Source organism: Cibotium barometz, chromosome 23, assembly GCF_041138505.1.
Source record: "Cibotium barometz isolate CiBa-2024 chromosome 23, ASM4113850v1, whole genome shotgun sequence".
Lineage (NCBI taxonomy): Eukaryota > Viridiplantae > Streptophyta > Polypodiopsida > Cyatheales > Cibotiaceae > Cibotium > Cibotium barometz.
Window position 1 is genome coordinate 47543261 of NC_141068.1, and position 12515 is coordinate 47555775.

At 46.2% G+C, this 12515-nt stretch overlaps 1 protein-coding gene and 1 long non-coding RNA gene across 3 annotated transcripts in view; one reads left to right on the plus strand and one right to left on the minus strand.

Annotated features, from left to right (window-relative positions):
- Nucleotides 1-4862: 4862 nt before the first annotated feature.
- Nucleotides 4863-12515, plus strand: part of LOC147626021 (ABC transporter G family member 42-like) — a 41269-nt gene continuing 33616 nt past the window's right edge. The window contains exons 1-4 of one of the 2 annotated variants that reach the window (XM_086817590.1): nt 4863-6987; nt 7071-7387; nt 8686-8846; nt 8940-9043. In XM_086817590.1, the coding sequence (XP_086673716.1) occupies nt 6589-6987; nt 7071-7387; nt 8686-8846; nt 8940-9043 (981 nt within the window). In that variant the 5' untranslated portion in view covers nt 4863-6588. Of the gene's footprint in view, nt 6988-7070; nt 7388-8685; nt 9044-12515 lie in introns of both variants that reach the window. The other variant, XM_086817588.1, reaches the window with a different exon arrangement.
- The window catches only part of LOC147626022 (uncharacterized), a 38379-nt gene continuing 33082 nt past the window's right edge, over nt 7219-12515 (minus strand). The window contains exon 4 of the long non-coding RNA XR_015268752.1: nt 7219-9029. This is a non-coding gene — a long non-coding RNA (uncharacterized LOC147626022). The remainder of the gene's footprint in view (nt 9030-12515) is intronic.

Consider the following 12515-nt stretch of genomic DNA (forward strand, 5'->3'; position numbering starts at 1 on the left):
GCAATGAATAAGTAACTGTATGTACATGCACGCATGTGTTCCCACCTGAATGGGCTGATATGCAGACTGGACTGAGGCTGAGCCTTGGGCCTTCCTTGGCTGGCCTATGGGCAGCCAATGCCCATGGCTAATGCCCCTAGAGTGGCTGGCCACTAAGGCATGCCAATATGCTGCTAAATGCTTGCTGATGCTGACGTACACTAGGCTGAGACCTGAATGCTCTAATGTTCTCCAAGTGGGTTAAGATGAAACACTAAGGCCCTACATAGCACCTCGTTGGGGGCCGGGGGGGGGGGGGGGGGGGGGGGGTGCATGGGCCAGCCCATGGGCACCATTAGTCTGGACCAGAAAGGGGCAAAGGTAGACCAGATTGTGGGATGATGCATGCATGTGTGGGTGTGTGCAGGGCAATGAGAAAAAGTAAAAAAGTGTGTGTGTGTGTTGGGGGGGGGGGGGGGGGGGGGTGGGGGGGGGGCGCAAAAGGGGACCAGATTGTGGGATGATGCATGTATGTGTGGGTGTGTGCAGGGCAATGAGCAAAAGTAAAAAAGTGTGTATGCACGCGCGCACATACACTTCTATATTTTCTCATTGCCCTGCACACATCCACACAAGCGCATGTGCATGCATGCATGTGTGTGCACACACTTGCTTGTCGACTTGCAAGCATGTGTATGTGTGCAAGCCAGAGAAAGAAAGAAAGAAAGGAAGCTATATTAACGTCTGCAAAAGACCGCAAGGGTCTATGAGACCAAAAGTTACAATGAATCTATGAGTAACTGAATCATGGAATAACAAACTCAAAATGAAAGAAGAACTAAACTAAAATTGAGCTATCACTGTCAAAATTGTCAAAGAAAGCCATATGTGCTACACCTAGGCTCAACTATAAAAGTCCAATACATCCTCATAAATAGACACACAATCCATGGGGGCAATAAGTGTGTGGCATGGTCAAGTGTTAGGGGTGGTCGCTGATGGGGCAATAGGCTCCGAATCTGTAACTGTGTACTGGCTGTTTATGTCCACAATTTGGGGTGGTGCATTCCGATATCGCTGAAGGATCTCCCAAAGCTGAAGCTGTAGCTGGCGAGGGGATGGGACTCTCGGTTCTCTTGATCGCAGACATCTGGATCTCCGGATCTGAGAAGCTCTCTCCAGGGAAACACCCGGGGACCTCGGGGCATAGTTACCGCGGAACGGCGTTCCGCCTTCCTGGAACGCCGGAACGCCGGTCTGGAAGATGCCGCGTTCCCGGAACGCGCAATCGGAGCGCGGAACGCCCAGGCAACTCGGAACGTGGCAGAACGTTTCCCGGAACGCTGGAACGTAGGGCGGAACGCGCGTTCCGGGCGTTCCGGCCTGACTGTCTCTGTGCGGCGGCGGCGGCGACGTGTTTTGTTGCTGCTGCGGCTGTTTTTTTGCCATTTGCTGAAGCCTGAGTGCTCTCCCCTTTGCTGAGTTGCAACTTGCTCTCCCCTACCACTCCACCCTTCCTCTTGGCTGCCCCCTTGGCTGCCCCACACTCTCTGTTCCACCTACTACTCCACCCTTCCTCTTGGCTGCCCCACACTCTCCCTACCTCCTCTTGGCCCCTCCTCATATGACGTGGCGTTCACCGACGTTCCCGATCCGCTCCCGTTCCCGCTCTAGCATCCGACGTTCCCGGAACGTTCCCGTTCCGCGGTTATTATGCCTCAGGGCCTGTATACACTGCCTGGTCTGTCTCACCGGCTGGTCATCCTCAAATGGCTCTCTCTGGCACCTAATGGAGTTGGGTCCAAAGAAGCTCGTGATGGGTAATTGGGATGTGTATGTGGGCTGCCTTTGTCTCATGTGAAGTAAATGGTCTCTGTGCTGCCTGATCTCTAGTAGGTAAAGCACCAAGCATCTCTGATCTGGATAGTCTAGAACTCTCATGAGTGGCCCAAACCCCTCTGGGAAAAGCAGTGGAATCTCCCTCTTATCTCATAAAACACTAGTGTGCATAGCAGGCAGACCTTGTCCTGTCTGGGGATATCTGCTGCTCTCCCTTTCTCCAGCCTGAGCTGGTGAGACGAAACCCTGATCTGGCCAATAGCAATCCTCATGGCATGCGACATGTGCCTGAGCATGTAACAGGGATCCCAAATGAAACCACCTACCTTGAACTGTAGGCAGCTGACAGAGAGAGTGAGACAGAGATAATGTTTAAAAGACCAAAAGGGTCTGCGCGCGCGCCTGCACAAGCTGCTCTTGCTTGTCTACTTGCAAGCATGTGGGTGCATAAGGGGAAGAGAGAAAGAGAAAGAAAGAAAGGAAATTACATAGATGTCTACGAAAGTCCTCAAGGGTCTATGAGATCAAATGTAGTACAAAGTATTCATGATGAATAATGAACCATGGAAAAGAAAAAACTGTGTGCAAAAACTAGGATAGCCATGTGGTGCTACATGATGCCGATGTGTTGTCACACACCGATACCATCCTGCTTTAGAATCTCCTGTGGAGCAATAGCAATGTGAGTTGCCGGGGTCGAACCTCTCTATGTCGTCTGAGGAGCTCCCAGATCTGCAGCTGGTAGGGCGGGGGCTCAGTATAAATCGAACTCGCTCTTTAGTCACCCCCAAGTGCTACAGGTCAAGAAAGCTCGAATTGGAGCGGGCTGAGCCTGGTCCGTAGTCCTCACTGCTGGAAGATGAGAGAAGAAGTTGGTGATGGAGGCCTGGGAGGTGTCCCTGTGATATCCGTCCTAGGGGTTTTTATCTTAGTATGCCCTCACAATGTCTCTGGAGCTCCAGTAAATACATACCCAAACATCTCTGATCCTCGTACTGCATGACTCAAGAGAAAGGCCCCGAACCATCTCGGAATATGCAATGAAATCTCCCATGGATCTCATAGTAGGACAGGCACCGAAATTAATAGTGCTCCTCTGTCTCCACCTCTCCAGTCATACAAATCCTGCAAATCCGTGCCTCACGGAATGCCCTCTGCCTTGCCAACCTCAATCCACAGGCCGTGTGTGATGAAACTCAGAGCTGAACAGTGGCAATCCGTATGGAATGAGACATTTGCCCCTGTACGTATGTGGGTCCCTCAATGAAAACCGTCCTCCAAAACATGAAAGAAATACTATCTATAAAACTGTAATTTCGTGGGGAGCTCCGTGGGGGACACCATGCTCTGCTAGTGTGAAGAGCTATCAGATTGAGCCGGATGAGGCGGTATCAGATCCAGTTGGATGGGAGAGCATGGAAGATAAGGAGGCAAGGCTGTATTGAAAGGGAGGGAGTTTCTTCGTTGGAAGCCCGTATCAGGCGAAGCACTCGGAAGTCTAGGACATGATCGGCGATGTCCCTCTCCATCCAGCTGCATCTAGGACTCAAAGGTTAGTCAGGGGAGGCGGTCATCCTCTCATGTGTGTAGACGATGTATATATGTGGTCGTCTGGAATAAGGCATCTATTGCTGCTACCCCAAACTCCGCCAAAACAATCTCATGTGGGACCGACTGTTTGCTCCAAATCATTTGGGAGATCATTTGGGAGACATCATGATCTGCAGCCTCTCTATCTTCTTCCACCCCCCATCTTGTCGAATCCCACCGGATCTCCTCGTGGAACGCTCCTGGTACGAGACTCGAAACCTACAAACAAACAAACAACAAGAAGGGGGTGCAGGCCTGACTCACCTCCCAACCATGACAGCCGTGGGCAAGCCCACAGTCTTGGCTGTCCCCACCGAGCCACGAGCTGAGCTAACTAGGTTGACGTACCGACCAATCTCCTCCTCGCCGCCGCGACGTCCCATACCGCCACGAAGCTACCCTTGTGGGCTTCGAGATTGCTGCCGGCCTCGGCTGCGTAAAGCAGGTGCACGTCTGCACTAGATCGAGGCTCCAGACGTACACCTATAGTTGCAAGCTGAGCCATAAGGCTCTTCATGTAATTAATGTGCTCTAGGAGGCTGTCAGATGTTTTCATTTTAAGCTCATAAAATTGGATTTTTAATCCTATCTTTGAATGTTTTCCTTTTGAATTCTTTAGAAAGCCCATTCATCAGCAAAATAGTTGGCCTCATGTGAGGCCTCCTTCTCCTGGTCTTCTTCTCCTGCAAGGAGAGCTCGAACCTTGTTCTTCAGAAAGCAGTTCTCTTTGGTGTGGTTGTTCTTTCCACATAACCCATAGTCTTCTTGTTTGCGTCGATGTAGCCCTTGGAGTTCTTGAAGTAAAAGAACTTTTTCTTTGTGTAAAATGCCTCGTCATGATTGTGGATTGAGCTTTGATTCTCTTGCAATCTCTTGTACTCTTCAAGTAGTGCACCATCTAGCTTAGTTTCTGGCAAGTTCTTCAGAGTGAACACAAGATGTGGGTAGTCCTCACTAGGCATACTTTTAAGAAGTATTGCTATGGCATCTTCTTCATCTACTGGTGCACCTGTAGTTGCAAGTTGAGCCATAAGGCTCTTCATGTAATTATCTGCTCACAGAAGGCCTGTAGTGCATCTAGGTGTCTCTAGATGCCTTCCCTGGATTCTGAAATCAACACAATGTCATCAGCATATAACAATATGGGCACCAAAGTATCAAGAAGCACAACACCTGCCCCTCCAAATCTATCAATGAAGTCCGAGACCTCATCTATGTAGAGACCAAAGAGTGTAGGTGAGAGCGGACATCCCTGTTTCATCCCAATATCACTAGTGATCAGATCAGATAATCCACCTGGAGCCCTGACCCTCCCTGTCATCACTGATTCATACAACGCCATCACTCCCCAAATGATCTCCTCAATGAAACCCAACTCCTGGAAGAGGCGAGATCAAAAGTTATATTAACATCTTCCAAAGGGTTTGTGAGACCAAAATGATCTCATCATGGATGAAAAAAGAAAAGGCAATAGTAAACTAAAACTGAAAACTGAAAGCTAAGATCTCAGACTTTGAGATTATACAAGATGAAAAATCTAGATCCCACTATGCCAGGTATGGGGTACAATAAGTGATGGGATATGGGAGAGCTGAATAAAAACAGTCACTTGACCCTGTATGCCGGGCAAGGGCCCATCAGGATGTCCATCATGGGTGATACAAGAAGGCTAGAGATATGAGGCCGCTCAATGGGGAGCCAGGATCTCCTATATCTGGGGCTGATAAGCTGAGGGTGGCTGCGGTCCAATGAGACGGGGACGTCTAGCTCTCCGGAGTGTGTGTGCCTGATTTGATGTGACTCCCTGAGTCCCATGGGCCTGCTGCAAGGGGGCACTATGGTATAGGCTCCCATATCCACTGTGGTGGGCTCTGGTGCCTCCCTATCCGCCCCACTAGGCCAGGAAAACTGGCAATGGTAAGCTGAGAGGAGTGTTGGGGGCAGTGGTGACCCTCTGCATTGGCTGAGCTCCAGTAGGAAGAGTCCAAGGCACCTCTGATCTGGGTACTCCATGATCCGTGATAAGGGTCCAAAGCCTTCTCTGAATAGATAGTGAAATCTCCCTCTAATAACATAGTAAACTGGGCACTGGCAAAACATAGTGCTCCTCGTAGTAAATAGTAATCTCCCTCTGATCTCATAGTAGACTAGGCACTAGCAAACATAGTGCTCCTCCGACTGAACCCCCATCTGACAGAGTCTACATGTCCTATCCTCTCTAGGTATCCGCTCAGCTCTGCCACTCTCTTTCCTCAGTCTATGGGATGATACCCTAAGCTGGCCAACTCACAGCATGGGACAGGAAGACATCGAGATAACCTGGTCTCTAGTCTTTGTATGAAACTATCGGCTGTGAATCTCAGGAAATGATCTCTGTAGTACTGCATCTTGGTAAGCAATGGGCCTACCCATGTGATCCATGAATTACCCTAGTAGATTGTATAGGATCACTTGGGTAAGCAATGGGCCTACCCATGTGATCCATGAATTACATGTGTATAGCCCCAGTAGATTGTATGGGATCACCTGGGTAGGCAATGGGCCTGCCCAGGTGATCCATGTGTTACGTCCAGTAGATCGTCTTGGATTACCCGGTTCCTGTCCTCATGTGCAAGCCTAATGTATGGGGAAACTGGATCGTACTGAGCTGGAGGGAGCTGGTCCATCTGTAGTCCATGTGCTTGAAGGCTGAAACCAAGTTAATAGAAAGAAAGAAAGAAAGAAAGAAAGATATATTAAGCGTCTACTAAGATCCAATGGGCCTATGAGACCAAAGTGATACAATAATGTCCATGGCATATCTCATCATGGAATGGAAAATAAAACAGAAAGAAAACATAAACATAGCTATCTCACTGGGGTGATACACACACACACACACACACACACACACACACACACACAGAGATTTTATTAACGTCTTCCAAAAGACCAAACTCGGCCTATGAGACAAATCAGTGTACCTGTGTGGGGTATCCTCTGTCATCCCAACAAAATGAAAAAGTACTGAACTTTAAAATTAAAAAAAAAAACTGAATCTCGGTGTGCAATAAGTACAATGAGTGGGGGGGGGGGGGATGGAGCTCTACTACTAGGAGAATGCAAAGCTATATGCATGGAGTATACAATCATGATATGCAACCTAGCTAGCTCCATCCTGTACCATACTGGGGGTATAAAATGAGAGAGAGAGAGTGCGAGCAAGGGCAGCACATGCATGTGGATGTGTGTGTTTACATTTGCTTAGTGTATCCTTCCAATGATATAAAAATGAACAGTTCTCACTATCCCATGCAGGTTCTCTCTCCAAAAGATCAAGAGCAATACTGGTACAACAAACAAGAGCCTTATCAACATATATCTGCAAGGGAATTCTCAGAGAGATATGCACACTTCCACATTGGGAAGAACATGCATAATTTCATGTCCATCAAGTTTGATAAGTCAAAAGATCACAAAGGTTCACTTGCCTACAACAAATACTCTATAGGCAAAATGGAGATCTTGAAAACATGTTTTGCTAGGGAGGTTCTCCTGATCAAACGCAACGCTTTCTTATTTGTGTTTAAGACCAGCCAGGTAAAGCGCATCGACTTAACAACATACTGATAAGATTATGTAGAATTCATGTGTGCACTTGCTGATTATTTGAAAACTTGCAGATTGTTTTCATGGCATTTATTGCCATGACAGTATTTATACGCACACGGATGAATCGCAAGGATGAGGAAGATGGGAACCACTTTCTTGGGGCCCTTTACTTTGGTCTAATTCTAAATATGTTCAATGGTTACTCGGAGATCGCCTTCACACTATTCCGTATTCCTGTTTTCTTCAAACAAAGGAGCCTACAATTTTACCCGGCATGGGCCTACACCGTGCCAACACTACTTACAAGGCTTCCTATATCAATACTTGAGTCTGGTGTTTGGGTAATCTTGACATATTATACTATAGGATTTGCTCCTGAGGCTAGCAGGTATGAAAGAAAGCTACTCCAATTCCATCTGGCATGAAAAGACTATTGCATGTGTCAATCGCATTTCATTTCACTTTCACCTCTTTTTTATAATAGCTGCAAGGGATGCTACCACCTGAAATGAGGGATCTATGCTTGCAAACTCCACTAAAAAGATGGTGTGAGATAGAAGGTTGCTACATATGAGTTGTGACTTGTAAGAAACTTATGAATTGTTTTCTCTATCTAACTTTGATCTATAAGTCTGAAATCTGCTGCCTAGAATGGTGCTTCAAAAATGGCTGGTGGCCTGACAAGTGAGTCACAAAGAGGGGACTTACTTTGGACCTTCTAGAAGTGTGCGTGGCAGCATCACCTCTCCAGGTGTACTAATGATGCATACCCTTTGTTTCATCTAGCATCTATTGCTAGTTTTATGAGGAAATGTGGACCTGAGAACATCACTCCTAGATGTGTGTATTCCTTCACGGTTTCCAATTCCTGGTTGTCAAATGTAAAAGGTTGCTTTACAGCCCCTTATAACTCTTGTGGAAGATCATCGCTTGTCTTGCCAAAAAAGTGATGTGCAAATATTGTTCTTTGCAAAACGAGTGTAAGGTGTCTAAAGTGTTTCTGTAAGCCCTCTGCAGTGGGTGACAGTAGTGCTAAATCATATGCGTAGAATAAAATGGAGATTAACCTCTCAGCCAGATTGGAGCCCTTGCGACCTAGTATGTCAATAAAAACTGCCAGCTCATCTTTAAAAGAACAAGGATGCCTATAGCTGCATAAAGAGGGTCTGTCAGTTCCGAGGTACAGCAGAGGGAAGACAGTAGCTCTATGCCTGGCCTTGGCTTCATCCCATCACAGGGACTGAAACGAATGAAAGGTTGGGCTAAGGGGTCTAGTTTACAGCTATACCAAGAGACTGGTTTGCAAAAGTGGGGAATTGTTGTAGCCCAAAGTGCTGCGTAGGTAAAGATAGGCCAGCTTGGAAAAGTTGGACCTACAGGTTAAAAAGCACACCTATGCCACCCTCACTTGACACACAAAACTGAACGTACTAGTGGGTCAGATAAAGTACAATGTGTTAAAGTTGAGATGAAAATTGAAAAACCATCTGCTACATCGCAACCAATATGAAACAAGTCTTTAGGTACTTTCTTTGTTTACTGCCTCAATGGCCTTCCTTCAAGATGGAACCATAATTCTTGATCTATTACTGTGTGCAAGCATACAAAAATCTCGTGTGTCCTAAACCTGCACCTGTCCTTATCTTAAAACAATAAGGTGATGTTGACTTGTTGTGTTGCTTGCAGATTCTTCAAGCAATTCCTACTGATTTTTGCTTTGAATCAAATGGCATCCTCCCTATTTCGATTTGTTGCAAGCATCTCTAGAACAATGAATGTAGCTGCAGTAGTTTGTCCTATAATCACCTTCTTTATGTTCATGCTCGGAGGATTCATCACACCTAAAAGTACGACATCTTCTCTTTCTCACCTAAGCATTGATTACCATGCAATTTGCTTCTTGTTTGAGACAAAGCTGAATGAAAAAACTGATTTTGCAGGTAGTATACCCAAATGGTGGTCTTGGGGATACTGGTTGTCACCTCTCACGTATGCACAAAACGCTATTTCTGTCAATGAGTTGCTTGCACCTGAATGGAATCATGTAATCTCTCTCTCTCTCTCTCTCTCGCTCGCAAACACACATGTACGTATGTGATGTATGTATGCATGTGTGTGTGTGTGTGTGTGTGTGTGTGTGTGTGTAGTCTTTGTCCCAATACTCACTATTTCTTTTCTGGGTGAGATATTGGGCTCTTTGGACAATTTGGAGTGAGCACAACATGGCATACTTGGGTAGGCTGAATCAACAGTCATATGAATTCTTCAGAGCCTCATTGCGGCAATCCTTATATGATGCCTGCCATGAGGGTGATATGGATGCTTCTTGCATAGAGCTCTTCTGTTTATGTTTCTGACATTTGGGTTCCTCTCCTTTATGGAGATCTCCCATCTTTGTAAATTTGTGAACATATAAATATACTGCACTAGACATTACCAAAAAAAAAAAGAGTGTGTGTGTGTGTGTGTGTGTGTGCCCCCAATTTGAGCTTGTGGTTATGACTTTTGGACTAACCAATGCACTTGCAACTTTCAATAAAATAATGTTGCATATTTTCAAGCTATTGATAGGTAAGTGTGTCTTCATGTTTTTGGATGACATACTAGTGTTCTCACCTTCTAATAACGAGCAGTATGAGCACGATATGTAACATACATCAATGCCAAGAAGTTAAAGATTCTTGTAACCAAGGTTCCTTACCTAGGATACATTATTAGGTCAAAGGGCATTCAAATTTTATTTCATTTTTCTGGAAAAGAAGTCCTATAAAAGAACAGCCACGTGGGCTACAACCTCGACTCTGTCAAGGGCGCAATAATCAAAATGAAAAAACGGTGGTGCTCTCCTCCCCAAGTTGGCCGCTCTAGGGGGAGGGGGCTACCTCATACAATTTTATTTTATTTTTTTTTTTTGGGGGGGGGGGGGGGGGGGGGGGGTTTGGGGTTTGGGTTAACAACCAAACCAGTGGTCTATAATGTTAGGTGGGCTCATCACTATTCGTAGTGAGAAACGGGCCGTGCCGTCAACTCTGCAGGAAGGCCTCACGGCGCTTCCGCATGCAATCAGAGCCATCGTAGAGCTTCCCCAGTGTCTACAAAGGGTCTGAATGATGTTGAGCCATATGCTCCGGATGGACTCCGCTAGTGGAGTGAAGGGTGCCCTCGATGGCCTCGCTACAACGAGCTCGCCAAATATGCCACATAGCAATACTGCTGGAAATCTCCCATCTCTAGCAAAGAGCCTGGAGTCTAGTGAACTACAAAGGGGACCGAAACTCGAACTGTCAAGATCCGAATTCCAATGATGAGCAACCTACAGTGCCAGTACCCCACCATCCTTCTCAGCCTTCGGGCAATCCCAAAGGCAATGATGCTACAACTCCTGTGGATGGCCACAGGAGTTGTAGCATCATTGCAGACCTACCTCCGATAGCCAACCAAGTGCCAACCCGTAAGCTTCGATGGGCTCCTTGCCACAGAAAGAGTGTAATCTTCTGCGGCCGACAACTGTCCCATGGCCTCTTCCAAAAATTTGAAAGAAACAAAGGAGTGAGGCCCTGGGACTGCCAATGCCCCGTTGTTGGGGTGGCCTCAATCTCAGGCATCTGAATCCTACAGCCTAGTCGTGCGGTGTACTCAAAGAAGGGGATGCCGGGAGCCTCCTCTCTAGCAAAGGGATCCTGCCATGTCCACTCTTTTGGGTCCCACTAAAGGCGTGTGGGTAGGTGGCCTTCCCATAACCATACCGGGATTGGGGTAAGCCGCTCTAGGGGATGGAAGAATCAATGTCAAGGCTAAGTCTATCCCTACCTTGTATCCCAACGAGCCTCCTCGTCTAGGCCTCCAGGGGAAGCTATTTGAAAAGAAACCAATCTCCAAGGGATTGCACTTGGCCCATGCTCAAAGCTCCCCAAGATGTGTGCGGACGGACACCCAGCATGTGACCACTAGGTAACTGAACCAGAGGGTTCCATATCAAGAGTTGTCATAGGTGCTCCATGGTTGAAGCCATAGTTGCCACGATACTCGTTTCTTCCACAGAAGTACTTGGGGAAACCTTTTAGAAACGTTTCTTCTTCGAAACTCGCATTTCTTCAATGTCTTTATCTTTGGCCAAAAATGACGCGATGTGTATATCTATGTTGTTGGCCCAAGACTAAAAGGTTTATATCACATGTGCCCTTGTCTTGCTTTCATTGTTGAAGTTTCTTTGACTGAGACTCTTGATTTCTAGCTCTAGTCTCTTGTTTTTCATCTTATGAATCATGATTTTTGAGTGTTTCCATCTTATGAAGATGTGTTTTAAACTATAAGCTACACATCACGTGTGCCCTTTTCTTGTTTTCATTGTCGTAGTTTTGAATTAGACTCTTGATTTCTAGCTTTAGTCTCTTGTTTTTCAACTTATGATTTCATATCGAGAATGACTTTGCATATATTAAAGCTCATTTGATGTGTTAACTTGACATGTTGGGCAATGTGCATCATTATTATTATTTTTTTTTTCAGAAAGAGACTTCTATTAAGTATGAGAAAAACATACAACAATCACAGCTATAAGCCGGAAAAGAATAGAATCAATTTCAACCACTGAGGAGCATCATAATGCCATGTAAGACCTATGGTACTAAAGGAAAAGAAGATGCCATGGTCCCATTCCCGCATAAATATCACACACTTCGCCTGTGCAGAACGAGAGGGCCCCTGAATGCGAGCCCAAGTAGCCATAAGAGTGTGGATGATATCACCCCATATAGTACTAATGCACTGAGACCCAAAAATCTGGACACCCTCAATAGCCTCCGTGCATCTAGCTCTCCAGATCTGCCATGCTGTAATACTGGCAATAATCTCCCAACTAGTGTCAATCCTCTGTCTAGGGGGTGTATAATCAGAGTGAGGAACATCCTGCAATAAACCATGCTGAGCAATACCTCTACGAATGAAAATAGTAGAATCTGTACCACTACCCTCATAAAAAAGCTGCGCACCGGACTTGGAAAGCCAAGCAACTACCCCCCAAGTCACATGCATGGCTCGGCCACTCAATTCGCCCATAAGTTGGGCTCTGAGAGAAGCCCATATGACTAAGAGTACCCTCAAGGAAGTCCCAATCCACTCTATCATAGGCCTTCTCAAAATCCAAGAGCAGAATGGCTAAGGGCTGATTGCTCGCTTTAGCCCATCCAACGGCCTCCCAAAATGAGAAAATGTTATCAAAGATGCTCCTACCGTGTAAGAATCCATTCTGAGTATCATGAATAACATCCTGCAAAATTGGCTGCAACCTGATGCTCACTGCAAAATTGGCTGCAACCTGATGCTCACTGCATTAGCAAGAATCTTATAGGCAGTCCCAAGTAAGGTGATAGGTCTCCATTGGCCAATCAATGTCTTATCCCCGCTCTTAGGAATAAGATAAATAAGCCCCTCAGTGAGAGAAGAAGGCATAGAACCTGTATTCCACATACCTGTGAAGCCGATGTGATCTCAGTCCCGATCTCATCCCAAAAAGT